Source organism: Phyllostomus discolor, chromosome 3, assembly GCF_004126475.2.
Source record: "Phyllostomus discolor isolate MPI-MPIP mPhyDis1 chromosome 3, mPhyDis1.pri.v3, whole genome shotgun sequence".
NCBI lineage: Eukaryota > Metazoa > Chordata > Mammalia > Chiroptera > Phyllostomidae > Phyllostomus > Phyllostomus discolor.
In genome coordinates, this window is record NC_040905.2 from 208202607 (window position 1) to 208224510 (window position 21904).

Genomic DNA, 21904 nt, shown 5'->3' on the forward strand with positions numbered 1-21904 from the left:
GCACCGCTGATCGCCTGGCCTGTGCTGGAAATCCGCGTTCCTGCAGCCGCCGACTCTGCTTTCTCAGCTCCCATCTGTCGCCAGAGCATCGTTGTGGAACCACTACTCGCCGAGGCTTCCAAGATAGCAGTCGGGCTTGTTTTCATTGCCTTAAAGACTGGCTGCTCCCTGGGCTTCTCCAGGGGACGGAGGAACACCTTGATCTCATCAGCGGTTTTCGTTCGTGATGTCACCGTTTACCGGGCGTGTAACTGGCTCGACCCCTTGCTCTCAGGAGCCCACGGACCTGACAGGTGGGAGTAGATAAATGATGGTGGCGCTGTGGCAGGGGCGGGAAGTGCTGGAAACGGACGCTCGTGGGACCGAGTCCGGAGCCCAGGACGTTCAAGGCGGGGTTCCAGTTTCCCGGGCAAGGGGGCGGGGCAGAGGGAAAGGACTGCTCGGAGATGCCTCAGGCGAGAGCGCGCTGTCTGTCTCAGGCGCGGCGAGCTGCGCTGTTGCTGGCGCGTGAGGCTCGTGGTGAGGGGAGGGGGACGAGGTTGGACAGGTGGTCCGGGGTCAGGATGCAGAGGGACACGCAGGCAGTGGGTGCTTGGGGGTTGGGTGCTGTCCCGTGGTGAGAGGGGAGTCGTCCTGGAGTTGCAGGAGGAGAGGAGCACCGTCGGTCACACTCCTGGTGGAGGACGGGTGGTGCGGGAGGAGACCGGCGTTTGGGAGATGGCTGAGGGGCTGATGCACCTGAACCTGGCCATGGGGAGGGAGGGGAGCAGGCAGGTTGGAGAGAAACCGAGGCAGAGGCCCCTGTCCTTGGAGAGGTAGTGGATGGGAGGGAGGGCAGGGTCAGGTGCCTGACTTCTGTGAGGTGAGGCGCTGGCCGGTCACAGGGATAAGGAACGTGAAAGGGACTAGGAGGAGGCTCTTCTGGGTCTGGGGTGCCCGTGGGGATGCTCTCGGCAGCTGGCCAGCCAGTGTGGGCTTCAGAGAGAGGCCGGGCTCGTGCAGCGGTCCTGGTCCTTTGGGGCATCAGAGTCCTCCGTGGTGCCTGGGGCGGGGAGGCCGGCCATCGCTGTGTTGAAGAGTTTTCGCGGGTGGTTCTGCTGCCCCCACTGGTCTCTAGGGGGACTCAGGTTGTCCCTGTACAGCTGGCCCCTTGAGTGGTAGGAGGGATGCTGGGTCACTCAGGGGGACCCTGGCTGTGCTGCCGGGCAGCCCCAGCTAAAGGGGGGGGAACGCTGTGGAACAGCCAGAGAAGGAGGAAGAGGAGGGTCAGTGAGGACAGAGGAAGACGGTGGTGTGGAACCTGGTGTGCGGGGGTCCCCTCCAGCTCTCTCCTTGCAGGGCCTCTGCCCCTGCCACTGAAGCCGCGTGCTCTGGCACCCCACAGGGGCGCTCACTCGTATTTCCACTGGTGTCCGCCAGCCTCTCGTGAGAGGGGTCGTTCCAGTGACCTCTGCTGCTGCGTGTAAAACACTCGGGAGGAGGCTCTAAGCCATGGTGGCGAACACAAGGCCCGCAGGCCGAATCCCTTCACATTATTTTATCCGGCCCGGCACCTTGCTTCTACCCGGCGGCAGCGCCGAGCTCTCGCTTAACTGTGAAGGAGCAGTCACATTTACAGAGTCCTCAAGTTACATCTGGCCCTCTGAAGGCAGCCGCCAGGCTGATGTGGCCCCCGGTGACAATGAGTCTGACACCCCTGCTCTAAAACCCTTCAAGCCCCTTCGGACCTTCTCGAGCAATCCACTCAAGTCTTCTGCTGGTGATCCTTTGGACTGAAATCCCTGGCTCCTGAAGAAGGAAAGTGGGGGCCTCACTTAACATTCTGGGGTTCAGGATGGGCCTACAGCCTTGGTGGGAAGGGTGCATATCCAGATCCTAGGAACGGCAGCTCTCAGAACTGTTGGGGGGTGGGATTCTGGGAAGATCATACAGCCATTCAGCCTGGACTCATGCAGCATGGGGGCCCTGTGACTGGGGGGTGCATCCCTGGCCCCCTAGGTACCCTGGGCTTGGGGAGCAGGGGAGAGCCTCTGTGGAGTTTCCCGAACGCACAGGTCAGCCTCACAGCTGGACACCCACCCTGGCTGACAGCAGAGGGGAGACCCTGGTCGGCGGCAGTGGGAGTCCCCTGGTGGGTCTGAGTGCCCGGCTGAGGTCCGCTTACGGAGCCCAGGAAGAGCCTTCGATCTGGGAAAGCCGACGGGGGGGGGTGGGGGGGGGCTGGTCTGCCGTCCAGCGTGGGCTTCGTGTCACCCTGAACTCGGGGGCGTGTAGGACCGAGGCGGAGCCCGAGTTGTCACTGACCCTGGTGCTGAAAGCCACCGGGGAGCAGTACTAAGATAGGATCGGGGACGGCTCAAGGGAAGTGGCTGTCCTTAATACCAGGGCCACCCCCCTCCCCTCCGGCCCCAGGGTACGAAGAAGCTGTTTGCTGCTGAGGAAAGGAGAGGAGAGGGGAGGGGAGGGGAGGGGAGGGGAGGGGAGGGGAGGGGAGGGGAGGGGAGGGGAAGCCCCAGGGGCTGGGCAGAGGGGAGGGCGCAGGCGCGTGGACGGGGGCGTGTGGACAGGAGCACGTGTCCCAGTGTGGAACGGGAAGTGTGGCGGGCTCCCGTGGGATAGCGCGCAGGGGAGTGGCTCAGAACAGGGAGCAGACTTAGCTGGGCCCAGCCCTGCCTCTGCCTGAGGACTCGCTGCCCGCGTGGCCTGGGAAGAGGCGGCCGGGGCCCTGCGTTCTCGGCACGCCCAGGGCGACGCGTTGGAGAGCCAGAAGCTGCGGAGGCCTGAGTCTCTGGGCAGGCAGTCAGCGGCGTTCAGTGGGACGAGGGTGTGACGTGCGACAGCATGGTGCTCTCCCTGACTGTGCATGCTTGGGGAAGTGACCGACCTCTCTGGGCCCCAGTTTTCTCACTCGTTTTAGTACCCACCTTAGAGCATCATTCATTGTGAGGACTCTGGCTCGTCACTGTGGGTACAGCGCTCAGCCAAGTGTCACGGCGGCGCGGTTCAGGGAGTGACGGTGCTGACGGCCAGGATGGTGCCGTCGCCTTCTGGGCACCCCTGCAGGTTCCTCGCTGGACCGAACCCCACCAGGACAGCAGAGGTAGGAAGTGCAGAAGACCTCCGGCAGGAACAGACGTTCTGCTGTGGGAACGCCAGCGTGTGGGGGAAGACCCGGTCCGCTGGTGCAAAGACTGGAAGGCCGAGAGGAAGCGCGGCTACGGGGAAATGAAACGCAGAACACGTTTCGTGGTGGGAAACGAAGACGCGCCGGGCCCAGGGACGGCGGAGGCAGAAGGGCAGGGGAGTTTGATTGGCTGTGAAGGAAGGAGGCCGGAGGTTTGGAGTTGAAACTGGAGGTGACGAGGACAATGTAGCCCGTTAGCCTCCATCTCGGGTGCTGGCGGATCTTCGTCACCTCCGCCATCTCCCTGAGTATTTTGGTGGGCACGGGGGGAGTGGAGGGGGGAGGTGGCACCAGAGATTGCTTACGTGGTGCCTGTGGATTAACTCCAAAGTCCGATGTCTGTGACGAAGCTTGTTACCGAGGAGTAACTTGTGTTTTGAGTGGACTGGACGAAAATCAGTCAGTCAGGACCTCAGTTCCTGGCTCTTTCCAGGGAGGTCTGAACGTGGTCATAGTGACAGTACTGTTTCTCCAAGTGTTGGTAAAAATGTAACACAGCTTTAATGAGATATTCTGTAAAACCTGATAAAGTGAGTGGTGCATCTGGAAAAATAAATTGTTAAAAAAATTAAGTTTTTTTAAAAGCAGTGAAATGGCCTTCATTTTTTCCAATTCCTATTCAAATGGCCTTCATTTTTCCCAATTCCTATTCATTCCAACAAATGTTTGCATTTCCCGCTGTGTGTAAGAACAGTGCTAGATCCTTTGTTGGGGGAAACTAGAAATCGGTACCTGTTGTGAGAGAGAGAGATTCCTGTGTGACCCTTACCACTGTCCTTCAGAGGGGGCCACCCTGCAGGCTGGGTGCAGTGACAGGGAAACTCAGAATGACAAGGAAGTAAGATAGGAGTCTCTCTCTCGTGTGCTAGGGGTCCCCGGAGCAGTCAGCTCGCGGGAGGCGCGGAGCCTGCAGGGTCCGAGACCTTCCATTTTGTTGTTCCGTCTCGAGGCGGCTTGGGAATGGCTCAGACACCTGAGCTCATTTCGTGGCCTGAAGTGGCTGTCAGAGCTCCAGCCCTCGCCCCTGCACTCCGGCCTTCAAGGGCCACCTTCAGGAAATCGCGTGGAACACTTTTTGTGTCCCACTGGCCAGACCTCAGTCGTATGGCCACGCCTAGCAGTGAGGGAAGCTGGGAAGTGTGATCTGTGTGCAGGGAAGCCATGTGTCCTCCAAACAGCCAGATGCTCGTCTGCAGAAGAAGAGGGGAGGGTGGCCGCGGAGTCCAGCCTCGCCACCGCTGGCCCCAGCCCACAGATGTGGGGCGGCAGAGTGCTGGAGATCAGCCCAGTGCTGCAGGGCCCGGAGAAGGCCGGACCTTACTAGAAAGCAGTGCTTGGTTAATCCCGTGTGGCACTTGGGTAAAGGCAGGGACGTGGTGGAGAGGAAAGCAGTGACCTCACTGCCAGCGAGCTGGGGAGCTTAGTTCACCAGGCGTGAATTGGACGGCAGCAAGGGAAGGAGGGGCCGTCACCTGGTTGGGGCGTTTGGGTTCCAGCGCTGAAAAGAGTGGATAAGCTTAACCACACGCGCAACAGATTCCACGTGAGTTTGAGTTAAAGGAGGAAAAACAGAGTTGAAGGTGGGAAGATGCGTACCGGCTCCCTAGCAGGACCCAGGAGAAGTGGGTGACAGGGCTCAGCCATGGGGGTCTGCAGGGAGAGCTTCCTGTCACTTCGCAGCTTCCTGTCTGCATAACCCTGAGCAGAGACGGAGGACTGCGTTGCCAGTGTGAGCGGTAGCACGTGTGTGGGCTGCCCTCCTCCCCAGTCCCGTGGGGCGACACCACGGCCCCGGTGCAGGCTGTGCGTCTGTGTCGCAGCCGGGAGACGCTGAGCTTGCGGGGCCTGCGGCTTGGCAGCAGGCAGCGGGCAGCGGGCACGCCTGCTCTCCGTCCCTGAGGAAGACATCGTCTCGTCCCCCAAGGCTGCTCACTGCCAGCACCGCCCTGGCGAGTGGCCTGCGCGCAGGTGGTCAGGACCCTGCGTTCTTTTTTATCTTTCTAAAGGTTAATTTCTTTTCAAAGAGAGGGAAAAGGAGAGAGAGAGGGAGACAAACATAGATGTGTGAGAGAAACATGCCTCTCACACACCCCAACAGGGACCTGGCCCATAACCCAGGCATGTGCCTTGACTGGGACTCGAACCAGTAACCCCTCGGTTTGCAGGATGACACCCAACCCACTGAGCCACACCGGCCAGGGCAGGACCCCGTGTTCTTGGCACAGCCAGTGAGACGTGTTAGAGAGCCAGAGACTGTGGAGGACCGAGTCTCTGAGCAGGGGATGGGCAGCATTCAGCAGCAAGGGGATGAGATGGGGAGAGCAATGGAAGCAAGGACCCGGGCCAATCGTCAGATGGGATGGTTACTGTGTGGGTGTGTTGGAGGTCAGTCTTTAGGAAGCCTGGACAAAGGGGTTATTGTTAAAGCAAGTTTCACCCCATTGTAGTGGAAGCCCCTCTGGGGCGGGCGCACCTGGGTCCTACCTGAGCTGAGCCGGAGCCTGAGTCTGAGCCCAGGGCATTAGCCCTGGTGTTGGTGCCACTGCTCCCTCCCTCCCCCTGTCCCTCTCCCAGTGCTGCAGAGGTGTTTGCACCTGCCCATCTGCCCGAGCACCTTCTGTGATGTCATTTTGCACAGTTCTTGAGCCATTTTTTTTGGCAGCCAATCGGGTGGCTGGGGGTGCCTGGTGGGGTGGCTTAAGCACCGTGGGCTTACTCTGACCTGGCCCTTCCTTCCCATGGCAGGCTGTGGGCATAGTTCGTGCATTTTCATTGTGAACACAACGGACTGCACTGGGTACTCTTCTTGAGAACTGGGGTAACTGAGCCAGTCACTGTGATCAGTACTCCACAGAGGTGGCCTCAGCTCAGGGACTTAGGACATAAAGTGTTTGGACAAGTGCCTGGCACCCGCCCCCCCCCCCCCCACACTGCCCAGTGCTGCTGAGCGCCCACCGGGGCTGCTAGTTAATGCTCTCGTGAGGCGAGCACAGTCCTGTGCCCCTCTGTGCGGAGGGGACACTGCAGCTTCGAGGTGCTTGCCAGCCGCCTCGTTGGTGGTCAACGGCAGCCCCTGGACTCAGACCCAGAGCTGCTGGACTTTCAAGTCCCGACCCCGAGGGAAGATGAGGTGGGCGCGACACCGGTTCAGCAGGGAGGTGCCCAGAGGGAGCAGTGCTGTGACGTGGGGACAGATGCTGCGGCAGGCTAAGTGGAGGGTGCACGGGGGAGGGGCCCTTGACCCACACCTGAAGGTCGGAGGAGAAGAGACAAGTATTCCAGGCGGAGCCCTCCGTGCGACCCACGTGGCTTCCCCGTAGCCTCAGTCTGCTCCGGGCTGCGGCGAGGAGGCACGCTTCAGTCTGTGTGCATGCTCAGTTAGTGGCGAGTCATTTGAGGGCTGGGGTGTGGCTGCTCATTCCGGCCAGACTCCTGGGACCTGGTCCCCCAGCACTCCTGTTGGGAAAGACCCCTCCCCCTCCAAGCACCGTGTGCCTGAGGGCCTGTCACTCTGCTTTATGAATCCCCCAGCCTTCTCAGGGGCACAGGTGCACACGGCCTTGGTTGTGTCTGTGCCATACTGCTCTGTCTCCTGTCCCTCAGGTGAGCAAGCACGGCTGGCTGTCGGCAGGGCTGCTCTGTTGCATGGAAAGGAATGAAGCATGACTATAAGAGCGTGACTGAGAATCTAAGCTAAATAAAGCCCACCATTGCCTGCCACCCCCACAAATCACACTGTGTGTGTTTGCCCGTTTTCCTTCCAGCCCCCGTCCACAGGGCAGGTGGGTTTTCACACAGGTGTGCGTCTTGCCTCCTGCTTCCTTTTTGCAGTTGGAAACGAGATGGCTCGGTTAGGACATGGCCACCAGGTGGCACCACAGCACCGGACATCCCACTCCGACCTCCTCAGTCTGTGATACCCGGTGGTGAGCCCTCCTTGAAGTGCTTGTCGGTGGACGTTCATTTCCAGTGTTCTCTTTAAACGCTGTGCTGCTACTCGTAGGCGTTTGCCATGATGATTTTAAAAGAGATCGAACAGAGGCGTACAAAAAGTAGAAAGAGAAAGTGTTTCACAAGGATACCTTTAAGAGGCCATGTTAAGGAACAGTTGAGTGGATATCCTCACGGACTTCTGTGTGTGCATGTGTGTGCACGTGTGTGCAGAGACAGTTTAAACCCCGTCCAAGTGTCCCTTTCTCAGTGAGGCCTCTCAGACGTCCCCTGCCCCTTCAGAGTGGCAACCCTGTCCCCTCCCCACCCTCCCTGTCCCCCACTCCCACTGTGCTTTCGTCCCCCTCACCAGCTGATGAGCCATATGTTTTACTGGATGCTTTCTTTTTACTTATTGTCTGTTTGCTTTCGGCTTTTTCCTCACTGCTCGGTGCCCAGCACCTGACCAGTGCCTGACACATGCTAGACTGCCAGTAAACGCACGTTGCGAGAATGCTAACACGTCCTGAATTTGTGGACGTTTCTCCACCCATAAACACTGATCCGTCTCATTCTTTCAAACCACTGCCTCGTGTCCCTTGAGGGGGCGCGCTCCGACGGCCTGCCTGGAAACATAGGGATGCAATCTCCCAGTGGTCTCCTGCATTCTGTGGGCGGAGTGCAGTCACGGAGCTCCCTGGACGCCCCCTGGTGGCCCGTCCTCCTGCCATCTCTGTGCTCCGCAGACCCCGGGCTCAGTGCCTCACGCCCAGCGAGTCCGGTGACCCTCACACCGCACACTGCACACCCGTGAAGGGCGCCGCGCTCAGCTCCTCCGCCTGCAGGTGACTAGCCCTCCTGCAGGTGGCGAGCCTGGGCCCGAGACCCCACGTCTGCGGGAGCTGAGCCGTGGCTCCTGGAGGGGCTTCTTTCCGTGTGAAGGGGAGGGCGTCATCATCGGTCACATGATGTCACAAACACCCTTCCCCCAGGGTTTTGGTTTTCAGTCTTTTTCATAATGTCTTCACCTAGTCAGGAGTTGTCATTTTTAATATAGTTAAATCTACCAATAGTTTCTTTCCTTCCTTTTCTGGCTTCTGTATCACCCTAGAGAAGACTTATTTACCCTAAAATTATAAAAAGAGATTTGTGTTTTTATTTGTATTTTTATGGGGATTTTTTGTTTAAATCTTTAATCCACCAGAAATTTATTCTGTGCCCTGACTGGTGTGGCTCAGTCGGTTGGGCCTCGTCCCTTACCGGAAGGGTCGCTGGTTCGATTCCCAGTCAGGGCGCATGCCTGGGTTGCAGGCCAGGTCCCCAGGTTGGGACGTGCCAGAGGCAGCCGGTAGGTGTTTCTCTGGCACATGGACGTGTCTCTCTCTCTCGTTTTCCCTCCCTGCCCCTGTCTCGAAAGGTAAAATAAGTGAAATTGTTTCTTAAAAAGCTTGACAAACATTAAGTTTAAAAAAAACTTATTCTTATCTATAATATTGGGTAAAATTTTAGACTAATCCCCCCTCAAGTGGATAGTCCGTTGCTTCATGGACATTTGTTGAGTTTTCCCGCTCTTCGGAACGCCGTCGCGATCCGCCGTCGGCCCTCATGCGTCCTGGTCCTGCGCCCTGGACTCGGCTCTGTCCCGCAGGCACGCTCGCCCTCCACGGGGCTTGCTGGGGACTGGACCCGTCTCCTTGCGCTTCTCCTTTGGAAACCCCTTAGCTACCTTTAATTATTCTTCCAGATGAGGTTTCAACTCAGTTTGTTGAGTTCCGAAGTGAATTCCCTTGGGATTTAGGATGCGCTTACATTTTTTACACGGCTCGCCTGGGGAGAGTGGGTGTCTGTGCAGCATTGTCTCCTTGTTAGGCGAGGTAAAATCTCTCTCCTTTGATTTTTAAGCCTTCTTGTCTCTTAGTAAAACTTCATCATTTGCTTCAAAGGATGTTTGTGCATTACTTTTAGAGCTTATTTCCAGATATACTTATTTTTGTTAGTAGGCGCTTGTGCCAATCCACTTCCAGCCATTTAGCGTTTGGACAGAGGAAACTGCTGATTTTATGGCTGGATGTCTAACACTCACAGCTTTTCCCTCAAGCCTGTTTTATTTGCTGCTTGTAGGAATTCTTAATTTCTGGCTTCTTAATTTTTTTTTAATTTACTGATTTAAGAGAGAGAGAAAGGGAGTAGGGAGAGAGAAAAACATCGATTTGTTGTTCCGCTTAGTTATGCACTTAGTCGGTCATTGGTTGGTTCTTGCGTGCACCCTGATGGGGCCTCGAACCCACAGCCGTGTGTGGTGCATGGGGTCAGCACTCTCACCAACTGGGAGACCCAGCCAGGGCTGCAACCTAGTTCTTGTTCTCCGTGTTCACTATTTCTTTGGTCATTTCCACGAGCACTGGAGAGGGGAAGACAAATGTATGAGCCCTGTTTGTGACCTCGAAACCGAAGTTTCCCGCTGACTGATCCGCACGGAATGTGGGCTGGTACCTGCAGACAGTTGAGAACCAGGTGGATGTTTCCCGTAAACTTCGGCTCCAACGTCGTGGGGGGCCCTTTGTTCGTCTCCTGGGCTGGGCCCAGACGGTACCCCCCCCACCCCCCGCCTTCCTCCAGGCGGACCTCGCCCACCACCTCACTCCCTCTAGAATAGAGGAGACAGCTTTCCTCTATTCTGTGGGGCACACCAGGCCATGCATCGTGTCAGGAGTCAGTGGTGCTTGTCAGGAAGGCCCCAACATGGGTGTCCTGTTCTGTCAACCTGCTTCTCCCCTCGAGGTTCCTGAGGTCCCCGACCAGAGAAGGAACAGCATCGAAGGAGAATCAGCACGCCTGCATTCTGAGCCGGGCCGGGCTGGGCCGGGCCCCCCGTGCTAGCGCTCTCGGGTCAAAGCTGGTTGAAGCTAGTGATGGACTTATTGCCCCGAGGGGCCTCCCACACCCCCGAAGCTTGATCTGCACCTTGGGCCCGTCCCTCCCTCTGGCTGGCAGCAGCACCCAGGAATGTGCAGGCCGGGGGGCACACTTAGGGGTACACGAGGGAATCGGAGAAGGCTGAGCCCATGCAGGGGCCTGTTCCCGTGGGGTTGCAAAGCAGCACGTGGGGAGAAGGGAGGGCCAGAACCGGGCGTGTGACCTTTCGGCTCTCAGTGATGCTTCTGCAGGGTGCGGCCCAGTTAGTGAGCAGGACCCTTACCCAGTAAGTCCTCTGCGCTTGGCAGGGACTAGGAGAGAGGGCTCCCCTGCTCCGGAGGGGCAACTGCCCCCGGCCCCCGTCCTCCCTGCAGCACGGACAGCGCGTGTTGGGCCCACACGGCACTGGGGTGAAATCCTGAGCCCGCGCACCCGGAGCTGCGACTCCGGAATCCGGGCGAGTGCAGGAGACGGGGAGCCCCTGGTTGTAGGCCTGGGTGTGCGGACTGCGTGTGTGTTGGGGGTGGGGTGGGCTGTGAGGGTGTGGAATCCCTTTGCACTTTCAAACTTTTTACTTTGAAATAACTGTAGACCCAGAGGAAAGTTGCAGAGGAACGAAGGACATTCACGTGTCCCCTGCACGCAGCTTACGTGGCACAGCTCACGTAACGTAGTTAGTTATGTGAGTCAACGTAGGAGCCTTTCCGTGGACTGGACCACGGCCTTTTCCAGGTGTCCCCAGCGTCCTCCTGCTTTTTTCTCTGAGCCAGGATTCAGTCCAGGACTCCTTCCTGTGTTCAGTTGTTGGGTCTCGCCCGTCTCCTCCGGCCTGTGACAGTTCCCTGGTCTGTCCAGAGGGCCACAGCAGACCCACGTCAGACGGAATGTGTGGTCTGGTCCCGTGCTTCTGTCGCACACGTGTGTTGAGTAAAAGCATCTTGTCCGAGAGACTTCCTTGGGCCCGGGTGTCCTTGTAGGCGCCCAGGTGTCCTTGTAGGGGCCCGGGTGTCTTTGTAGGGGCCCGGCTGGCTGGTGCTCCTGTGGAATCGGCCTCTCCTGCCTCCCAGGCCGCCTGCTCCAGGGCGGGTGTGAGCGGCGGCCACTGTTCTTTCTCCAGGGGCAGGGGGAGCTGCTGGCACAGAGTGCGCTGAGCTGCTGGCTGCCTGGAGCCCCACCCCTGCCCCCAAGTCCGGGTGTGCTCTGAGGGCGCCCACGGACCGAAGACTGGGTGCATAAACATGGCGTGCTCTTTCCCAAATTACGTAGCTACTGCTGTGATTATTAAACCACACAACCATTTAAAAGCGTTGGTGATTTATCGTAGCTTTTCCTTATTAACTGGTTTTCTTAACAGATGTCACAAAGAGAACCTGAGTCCTGTCAGTGTTGAGAAGGAAGGTCTGTGAAGTGCATTTTCATGTACATTTGTAATCTGCACGTCTACTTACACGAGTGCAGATGAGGGTGTGTGCCTAAATGCTGCCCCCACCCACACCGTGTGGGCTGGGTGGGCCCAGGTGCAGGGACCAGTGGCCGTTGGGGGAGGAGCCTTTCTTTTCTGTTTTGTACCTTTTTTCCGGTTTATGTAATTTTAACATGCACACGTACTGCTGTTCTGTGGAAAACTCAGGAAGCCCTCCTGCCTGAAAAGGGCAGGCACCCCGGGTGGGACTTGAGGTTTCTGAGGACGAGCTGGACCTCCCTCAGCCCTGCTCCTCCAGCCTTGGTGCGCGGCGGGCGGCCATGGGGGCTCGGTCGGGCCCCGCCATGTGGACCCGCGCACCGCTGCCTGGCTGTGCTGGCCCTGCCTCGGCTCCGTAACTGGGGGCACCTCCCCACGCCAGGAAGAGGCCCGTCCGGCCCTTCCCGCCCAGCCGGCTCAGCTCCGTGGTTCACCGCCCTTTCAGGGCGTCTGCAGACCCTCAGCCTCCGTTCCCAGCCCTCCCCCGGCCTGGAGGGGCTGCTGCTGTCTGTCCTCCGCGGGGGCAGTGGCCTTTGGACTGACGTACCAGTGCCCCCCCTTCCCCTCTCCCTCAGTGAGGAGCTGGGCTGTCGGATGTCGCACGTCCGGCGGGGCGGTGTGGCAGGAGTGGGGGAGGGTGCGGGCGAGCACCGCGGTGAAGGATGGCGTTGCAGTTCCGGCTGCTCACGGGCCGGGCCTGTCTTCGAAAGCCGCCAGACGCCGCTGCTGGCCAGGAAGAGAGGTTTGGCTAGTTTGGGCAGGGTCAGGATGAGGTGGAGGGAACAGCAGCGCCACCCCGAGCAAGGACGGCCTTCCGGAGCTGCTGGCAGGTGGTCCAGCCCCAGAGCTGCTGTGGGGGGAGCCTTTTGGCAACAGAGAGCCCAGTCCTGCGTCTGTGTGTGCGTGCACGCACACTCACCGCTGCTGAAGGGGGCCGAAAACTGGCGGAGGGGGTGTGGGCAGAACCCTGTTTGTGTCCTTCCTCTGAGTCTTTGTCGCAGCTCCGGTCTCCGACACTGGACGGTGGAGCAAGCCCCGACCACGTCTGGAGCGCAGCCGCCCCACGGCCAGGGAGCGGGCCCTGGACCGGGCTTGGCCTCCGTTTCCATGCTCGTCTGCACATTTGGAAGAGATCGCTCTCTTGTAACTGAACGTTCCTGGATGTGTGTGTTTGCTTTGAAACAGCCTCCATAAGCTTAGGAAAAAGTGGTTATTCTGCCTTCCTCGCAGTGGTCTGCCCCAGACGGCCTCGTGTTATTTCCTTGGTTTCCTGAACCTGGAACACGGGAGCGGGATCCTGAGTTTGGAAGGAAACCAGCGTTGGGTCTGGGATTTTCCTGCCCCGCCCTCCTCGGGAGCCCACACGCACCAGACCAGACTCTGCCGTGCAGAAGCAGAGATGTGGGACGGATCCTTCTGTGGTCCTGCCACAGCCACCACGCGCTTGCAGAATTACATCATGAGAACCGCTTTTTCTCCAGCCGTGTTGTGGTTTCCGAGGAGGCGCTGGCCGCCTGAGGGGGCGGGGGTGGGAGGGGGGGGGGAGAGAGAGAGAGTGTGTGTGTGTGTGTGTGTGTGTAGTGAGAGAGGCGGGGGCAGGGTGGAGAGGAGGGAGGGTTTGGGTGTGTGCACACTAGTATGGCCCAACTGAAGAAGCCGGTGCTCTTGCCCTTCGGCTAGGCTGCCTCAGTGCCTCAGGGAGTGCAGTCAGTGCGGGCACGGAAAAACGCACCCCCAAGTTACACTGCGACTGCCCTCTGGGCGCCAGTTTCCTCATTTGTTAAAAGAAAAAATTAGTGCGTATAAAGCCCTAGCCAGCGCCTGAAACAAAGCGCCTACTGAGTTGTCGGGATGACAGTGTTGACCAGGCCTCATGCGAAGTCCCCCAGGCCGGGCCCAGCCCGACTGTGCTGCATGGCTCAGGGCTCAGGGCAAGGTCCGCTGTGCTGGCTGGACGGGCAAGCGGGCGGCCAGGGGCCGATGCTGCTGCCGTGACCGCAGCCCTCTGCTAAACAAACTCTGCCCTGCTTTTTTGCCGCCTGCCCCCAGGGCCGGTGCTGGTCTAAGGCGGACACAGGGCGGGGCGAAGGGGCAGGGGCAGCCTGCTCCCTTGCGCTCCTGGCACGTTGGCCCCTCAGGTGCCTTTTCACACCTCCGCGCTCTATGCCCTCTCCTGGAAACGCTCCCACTCATCCTTGAAGACCCAGCTCCGTGGCCCTTCTCAGCACCGTCTCCTCTGACCCCGCCAAGGGGAACCTGTGGCTGGTGACAGCATCTGTCCTCACTGGACTCCCCCCACCCCACTGCCCAGCAGGGCCCTGGAGGGCAGGGCCGTCTTCCCAGAGCCCGTCCGCCCTGCCGGGGGTCTTGGGGCTGGGCGTGAGGTGAAGGAACGAGTGAACTGCTGATCTGCGTGCGGCTGCTAGGTCAGCGTCTGCCCCGGCACGACAGCCTCAGGCCGCCCTCCTGTCCTTCGCCCTCACCGGCCCCCTGTCCATCTGCAGCCCCTCCCAAACCCACGTCTGTCCCCGCCCCCAGCCAGCCGGGTCATTAGCATCCCCTACCCACTCCTGGCTTCACTGCTCCTTCTTTTTTTTTTTTTGTCACTCTGCAACCCAGTTCTCTGCACAGCAGCTGCTGCGGTCTTCCCCTGCTCAGAGCCCTCCGGGGCGCTCCAGATAAGACCCAGGCTGCCCCCCCAGGCCTGCAAGGCCCTTCCTGCCCCGGCCCCGGCCCCAGCCCCTCTGTCCGCCGCCTCCCACACTGGAAGCCCCAGCCATGACCATCCACCTCCGCCCCGAAGCTGCTCAGCTGGTGCGCGTCTCAGGGTCTCTGCAGAGAATGGCGCTTGCTTCGTGGCCGACCCCTCCCTCAGGGTCAGTCCCAGTATCACATCTGCAGAGAGCCCTGCCCTGACCACCCCGGCAAACACTGTGTTCCACTCTCTCTCACTTTTTCAAGGTACTTCTCGTTGCCCGGGAGGATCTTCTCGGCTCACGTGTGCTCCCCACTCCCGTCCTGGAATGCGGACGCTGTGGGGCCGGCACCTACCCAGTGCCTGGGACGGGGCTGCTGACCAGGCGCTTCTGCAGCTGAGTGGGGAAAAAATGACATTCAGTTTCGCAGACTTCTAAGTGAAGTAGAGAATTCCTCTCAGTTACTGATGCGGACAATGAATCACAATAGTATGAATAGCATCTGGGGCTTGGTCACCAGTGAAAGTCACAGATACTCGCGTGTCACGTAACAGCCCCGGGCGTCTCCGAACGCCTGTGCGCACAGCTGCTCGGAAACCACGGTGGTTCGCAGGCCGACCAGCGGGTCTTGTTATCTAGCGCCATAACAAATGTGTGCGTGTCTGTTCCCTTACTCGAAGAAGTACATATGTCACTGCATTACACATTGTTTTGAAAGTAATTTAATGACTGTGCTTTAATATAGTCGGTTTCCTGAGTAGTCCTGTGTAATCGGCTCCCCGTGTAACTTTATTTTATGCATTTGAAGACATTTCTGTGAGGAAGGGCCCCGAGGCTCCATCAGGCTGCCCGGGGTCCAAGGCACAGAGCAGTTGGGAACTCCCGGCTGGGACAGCGCCTCCCTGACGTGGGAGCCCTAGGGTGGATGGATGGACGGATGGATAGATGGACGGATGGACTGATGGACAGATGGATGACGGCACACACCATCCCTGTTCAGAGGGGCCCCTGCATTTTCCGGGTCACGTTTCTGCTGGCATGAATGAACTTGGTGCTTAGGAAATAGTCTTGGTCAAGGTCTTTTGGAAGTCTGACTGTCTGACCCTGAAAGAGGCATCTAATACAAAGGACGGTGAACCAGGCCCGGGGCTCGCCTTGTCTTCGAGACCCGGCCCTCTCTTCCCCCTCTCTCTGAGCAGCTCCCTCTGAGCGACTGTCCCGGCGCCCGGCAGCGTCTGGCCAGCCTCCACACCCAAGGGCATGGCGCCTCAGTTTGGTTAACCAGCAGAGATTGGCCTCTCAGGGTCCTGAGGTCCCAGGAGAATGAGGTGGCCACTGTGGTCCAGTCAGTCCAGCCTGGGAGGCTTGGTTCCCATCTCCGGGGGCCCCCGTGGGGCTGGGAAAGGGTTCTGAGAGTGGGGCCTGGGCCAGGCTGACTTCCTGGTCGGGAGTCTGGTTCTTGACAAGGAGCTGGGACTTGGCCAGGCCCCAGGGACTGAGGAGGCGTGGGCGGGGTTCCTCTGGGCCCTGGAAAGGACCTTCCCCCCTGCTTGCTTCTGTGTTTCCTCAGCATGTGAAATACTGCTCGTCTGAGAGCTGCTGCCCATTCATTAGGCTGATTTTGTCAGTGGCGAGACAGGCAGGGTTCAGGTTGGGAGCGAGCCCTCTGTCTGCCGTGCTAGCCCCGGCTGCCCGGAGGAAGCGTGGTGGGCGTGCGTGCAGAGAGCATCCAGAGCACAGCGCCACCTCCCTCTCCCCCATCTGCCTCCAGGCCACCTTTCCCGGGGACCTTGGGCTTACCTTGCTCTCCAGGATTGGTTTTCTCATGGGCACCACGCGCAGGTCCAGCCTGTCCCAGATTAAACTCATCACCTTTCCCTGCACATCTGCCACAGCACCTCTGTCCCTTGCCACCCTTCTGGTACCGCCAGCCAGAAACCATTCACCCTCAGCTCGTCCCCCCTGGGTCCTCATCTGTTTCTAGTGAATCTCTGTGCTTACTGTCATTCAGCGCCCCGTCCCCCCCCCCCCGCCCCCCCCGGCGACGTCACCACTACAGCCTTAGCTCAGGGGACCTGCCTTGCCTCATCTGCTGCCCGGATAGTTGCGGCTGGCTTCCCACGGCCACCTCTGCCTTCTCCCCTTCCCTCCCCTGCCTACATTCTCCCTCCCCACCGCGTCACTTTGCTGCTAACAAGTTGGTGTGGCTGCAGTTCTGTGAGGCACAGCGATGTGATAAATGCTCTGCTCGCACCGTGTGCACATCGGCGTGAGGGCAGCTGGTCTGGCTCTGGGTGGGCCGGGCACAGCAGCCGGGGGCAGGACGCTTGAGCAGGGTCTCGAACAACCACAGGGTGGTGGGACCGCGTGAGCGAAGGCACCGAAGCACGAGCTGCTCTCGCTCTCCACGCCGCAGATTCCCCGTGTGTGAGGTGGCCGTGGTGGCAGGACCTGTCTCAGGACTGGCGGATGGCAGGGGACACAGCAGCATCCGGCCGCCGCCTTTGCCAGCCTGCCTTCTCACACGAAGGCTGCAAAGTCTGGCGCCCTCGGGGCAGCTCTGCTGGGCCCGGCTGCTGGTCACCAGGCAGGATGCGGGCTGGAGCTGCCGGGAGTCCCTGTTTTCAGCAAAAGTCAGAAATCCAGAGTTCTGTGTGAAACTTTTTAATTTCTAAACATTAAAAAAAATAATAAACATTGAGGATTAATTAAAAAAAAAATCCCCAAACCTGTACGTGCCCAACAAGCTACACCTGTGGGCCATATTTAGCCTGAAGGCCACCAGCTTATCACCTTTCCTCAGAGGCCGCCCGTAGGGTCGTCTGCTCAAGCCTCACCCCCCTCTTCCCCAGGGCGGGATCTTGGTGGGTGCAGGGCTGAGTGCAGGGCTGGTTTTCACGAGCTCCTTTGCCTTGCAGGGCTTCAGCAGACAGGTTATGTCCCCGGCAGAGGCGGCCCTGAAGCTCCCTGTGGCCTGGAGACTATGTACAAGAGGAATGGTCTGATGGCTAGCGTGTTGGTCACCTCCGCCACTCCACAGGTATGAGACTGCGACACCTGGGCAGGGGCTGGGGCTGGGGCCGGGGGCGGGGCTCTTCTCAGCCCGCCCGGGCTCCCGAGGAGTCCCGGGCAGCAAGGCTGGGGGCTCTGTGAATACCCCCATTCTTAGCGCGCCCAGGCCCATGGCCACGCCAGGCGTGAGATTTGGGAGGCAGTCAGTCCTGAGGATCAGTGTGTTTTCTGAAGTCGTTCCCTTCAAAGAAAAACAAATACCTGCCCAGTCCAGTCCTAGCAAGTGCCACATTCCAGTTGGGTCGCAAGGAGAGATCAGACCTTTCCCAAGAAAAGCCGCTGCTGCTTCTAAGGCACACATTCCGGAATGAAGTCAGACCGAAGTGTCTCCAGCTGGCCCTGTCTTCCTGTTTACCTTGCACGGCGGGAGCGGCTGTCAGGACCGGCCGGCGGTCCGAGAGTGGCCTGGGCGAGGGCCTTTTCCCCCGGGGGCTTGGGGGGCTTGCTCTCCGAGCTCAGCCGTGGAACAGAGGCAGGCAGGGGCAATGGGTGTCGCCTGGGGCCCCGGGGTGCCACCACGCCCGGTGCGCACCACCTGGTCCTGTGACAGACAGGCTGGCAGCGCTCGGTGCTCTGAGCTCACAAGGGCCTCGCGGTTGAGCTGGGCTTTCGAAGTGAGCTTGTGTGATGAGCTAGGCGTTCACAGGAACTAATTCACTTTGCGTACGCCTTTCAGAAGTCTCTCTACTTTGGTCTGTGTTTCTGAAAAGCAGACTGTGGGCGCCTTTTACAGTTCCCCGATGGTGCCAATATAGGTTTAAATAAAGTCACAGCATCGTCACCCCCGCCCCCACCCCCCACCAGCAGCGAGTATATTTGGGGCAGCTTTTGATTAAACAAGGACCCTTGTGTGAGCGAGGGTTCGAGGCAGACACGATGGGCACTGCAGGCAAGGTGTGAGCCCTGAATCCCAGGGGAGGACTCGGTGGTGGCTGGAGGAATCAGACTTCTGTTTCTACTTACGATTTATGCTCTGTCTAGAGCAAACATTCTTCCTTCTCTACTCTCTGCGTGTGTTTGTACGCGTGCGTGCACGCACACACATATCCCAGGGCGTGGTGAGTGCTTGATGAGTAATCTGCTGAAGGAGGGAGTGAGCGCGTGTCCAGTTGAAGTGCTCGGTGACCTTGGGTGCCTGAAGGACACGTGTGCACCCGAGGTTCGTGCTCACTGCACACCAGGCACTGCCGTTTGCCGGCCCACAGGCACTCCCTCACTCAGTCCCCGTGGTGACCCGGTGAGGTGCGGACCGTTGCCGTACCCCCGTTTAGAGATGGGGAAACCGAGGCAGGGAGAGCAGGGTGAATTGGCCTCACATCACGTAGCCAGTCAAAGCCAGGCCCCTGCGGCCCGTGGGCAGCGTGCCCCTCACGGCGATGGCACTGCTCCGCCCTGGAGAAAGCCTGCCCCGTCCTGTGATTCGGCCTGCCCCCTGGAGGGCAGGGGCGGACGTGCGGAGTGACAGCAGGTGCGTGTCTGCTTAGGGCGTGGCTGAGACCACGGGGCGGGAGAGGCCGCCCGTTCCAGGGCTTCCAGGGGCGTTCAGGAGGCCTCAGTGCTGCTTTCAAAAGTGTGATTCTCCCCAGGGGAGACTGTCTCGCTCCCCACACCGCTCTTCAAATAGCCACAGCTGAGCCCACCCAGGCCCCCGAGCCCGAGGGTCAGCGTCTCCCCACGGGGAGGGCGGAGGATTCTGCCAGTCGCTTTGCGAGCTTCGTTCCCTACGACCCACACAGCAGCCCTGGGGGCAGGTTCCAGTGGGGCCAGTTCACAGACGGCGACTGAGACGCGGAACAACGAAGTCGCGCACCGGAGGTCAGGCAGCAGCTCTCGCGGGGCCGGCCTTCAGCCAGGCCCGTCTGACCTCGGCGCCCTTCACCGCCACCTCACACGGCTTCTTCAGATCGTCTAGGGTTTCTGGTCGGGTAGACGCGTCTGTAAGACCCTGGAGTGACACAGTCCTGTGAAAACCTACAGCTTTGAGTTTCTGTTTCTCCTTCTGACCGCACGTTTTCAGTTGCTGACTATCGGTTTCCCTCACTGGCCGAAAAACACCCTAGTTTCCAGTAAGATTGCAAAGTTTTTCCAGATAGAGCCATTTTGGAAAGAGTGAAATAAAGAGGAATTAATAAAAGCATATTCTCTGAGCCCCAGTCCAAGATGTTGAGGTTAATGGAAACCACAAAATCCCTCCTCATGGATTGAGACGAATAAAACCATTTATGAATGGGGTACAATTTTGGGGTGGTAAGTGTGATTGGTTCCCCAAAGTAGAATTCGATGAAATTAAATGAAATTGAAGAGAAGGCGCGTCCGACGTTCTGGGATCCCTGCAGGGTTGGGTTTCACGCAGCCAGCCGCAGCTGGGGAGCCCCAGCGTGCTCCGTTCTGTTCTGGGGGACTCTCCCCTCGCTCGCAGGGCCCGCAGTGTTCTCCCGACGAGGGGCTCTGCTAAATAGAACCTGCGCGCCTGTTGCCAATGCCAGTTGGTTGCCTCTCACCTCATCAGCGGACAGGCTTTGAATTCCGAGTGGCCCATGCACGAAGTAAGCCTTTGGAGCCAGTTTAACATTTTGTGTGACAATTTCCTGCAGTGACTTCGGTAGGAAAAAAAATGGTGAAAGTAGGTGGTGGCTGCAAGACTCCACAAAACAGGAGACCCCAGGAGACCCCAGGCCCCCCGAGATGTGGAGGCCGGCTCTCTGCAGGGGGTGGTGGGCTGGCTGGCTTTGGGCCTCACCCCCACACAGCCAGCGGGGGGCAGGTGGGCTGCAGTGTGCAGGGTGTGTGTGCTGGGATCGGGCGGATACAAGGACAGGTTCACTCTCTCCTTCGCTTTCCCAGCTGACGTGCCTTGGGAAGGTGGCACTGCCCCTGCTTCCTTAGCTGCAGAATGGGAAGGAAAATACTGAGTTGTTATGAGAATGAAGTAAGACTCTGCGTATGAAGTGCTTAGCACTGTGCCTGGAGCGGGCACGCTCAGAGCGAAGCACTGAGCAGCGGAAGATTTACCAGGACCCAGCCCGGCACCCTGGCCGCCTCAGTTCTGAGGAGTGGGGGGCGGTGGCGCTGGCGTCCGCCAGGCTGCTCAGGTGGCGCCGTCTCCCCCTTCCTCCCCAGGGCAGCAGCAGCTCAGACTCTCTGGAGGGCCAGAGCTGCGACTATGCCAGCAAGAGCTACGACGCCGTGGTCTTCGATGTCTTGAAGGTGACTCCCGAGGAGTTTGCTGTAAGTAACAGAACCCATGGGGCGCCGGGCCCACAACCGGGTGCTGGAGGGGGTCACTGCTCAGGGCTTTCGCCCAGGCTGGAGACAGGCCATGTGTATACCCACCAACAGGGGGTTGTTGAACACAGTGTTCTTTCTGAAATGCCACCCAGTGTTAAACAGGACGCCTTCGATCTGGAAATGAGCCACCTTGGGAGGCCTACACATGCATGTGAATGGTAAGTGGGAGGAGCCAGTTACAGCACAATTTATAGGGAACAATGCCATTTTTAGAAAGCATGCACAATACACACATATTTACGTTTGCAGAAGAAAAGGTCTAGATTTAATGTTTACATATTTTAAAAATGATATTATTTACTTATTTTTAGACAGAAGGGAAGGGAAGGAGGAAGAGAGGGAGAGAAACATCAGTGTGTGGTTGCTTCTCACACACCCCCTCCTGGGGATCTGGCCCGCAACCCAGCCATGTGCCCTGACTGGGAATTGAACTGGCAGCCCTTTGATTCGCAGGCTGGCGCTCAATCCACTGAGCCACACCAGCCAGGGCTGATGTTTACATATTTTAAGTATTGGGATATATACAGCCAAACATTTGATTTACTGTAGTTTCTGGTTAGAGAATTCTAGGTCATTGGAATTTAATTTTTCTTATTTTTATTTGTAAATTTCTTTAACGACTGTTTTGTTTTTTTACAATAATACACAGTATTATTTGGGCAATTTTTATAATGGTAAATTTTTAAAAACGTGTTTTTTCTGCAGCCAGTGTGCTGCTGCGGTCTGACCAAGGGGTGGTCTTGTGGTGGAGGGCAGAGCTGGCTCCTCGTCCTGCCCTGACTCGGTTTCTGCCCTTTGCACCTCACGGGCCACGAGAGCACACTGGCTCCGGCCAGCTTGCGCCTGACTGGGGGTGCTGTCCAGGGCTGCATGTCTCTACAGAACCACAGGAGTGTCTCCCGCCCCAGGCCCACGTCACCCTGCCCCCCTTGCTCCAGCAGGTTCCCTGCCCCCCCAGGGTGCCACGGGAGCTGGCCGGGCTCCCTCTTGTCGCCCCGCTGTCGTTAGCTTCCACGGCCACTTCGCCCAGGCCACGCTGACGCGCCGCATGCGTCTCCCCCTTCAGTGTGTCCGAGGGGCCCCTTCACGCCTGCACAGAGCTCTGCAGCGGGTCCCTCATGCTGCAGTGAGACCCAGAGCTGCCACCAGGCCTCCAGTGCCCGCTGCGGTCTGGCCAAGCCGACTCCCCTGCCCGGGCCTGCTTGCTCTCCAGCCACGTGGTGGCTGCCTTTCTCCCCCGGACTCACCGCATCTACTGCTCAGGGCCCTGGGCTCACTCTTCCTGCCGTCCTCACGGCTCTTCTCCACGTGTCCCTCAGCCTCTGTCCAAACATCAGGCCTCGGAGAGCACTTCCC

General features: G+C 58.9%; 1 protein-coding gene across 8 annotated transcripts in view; it reads left to right on the forward strand.

Moving 5' to 3' along the window:
• Window positions 1–21904, forward strand: part of RALGPS1 (Ral GEF with PH domain and SH3 binding motif 1) — a 233187-nt gene that overhangs the window by 9578 nt on the left and 201705 nt on the right. For all 8 annotated transcript variants that reach the window (XR_004902354.1, XM_036022249.1, XM_028512846.2 and 5 more), the window contains exons 2-3: window positions 17107–17228; window positions 20381–20488. Coding sequence is in view for 7 of the 8 variants with exons in the window: in XM_036022249.1 (XP_035878142.1) it covers window positions 17172–17228; window positions 20381–20488 (165 nt within the window). In the remaining variant the exon portion in view is untranslated. The remainder of the gene's footprint in view (window positions 1–17106; window positions 17229–20380; window positions 20489–21904) is intronic.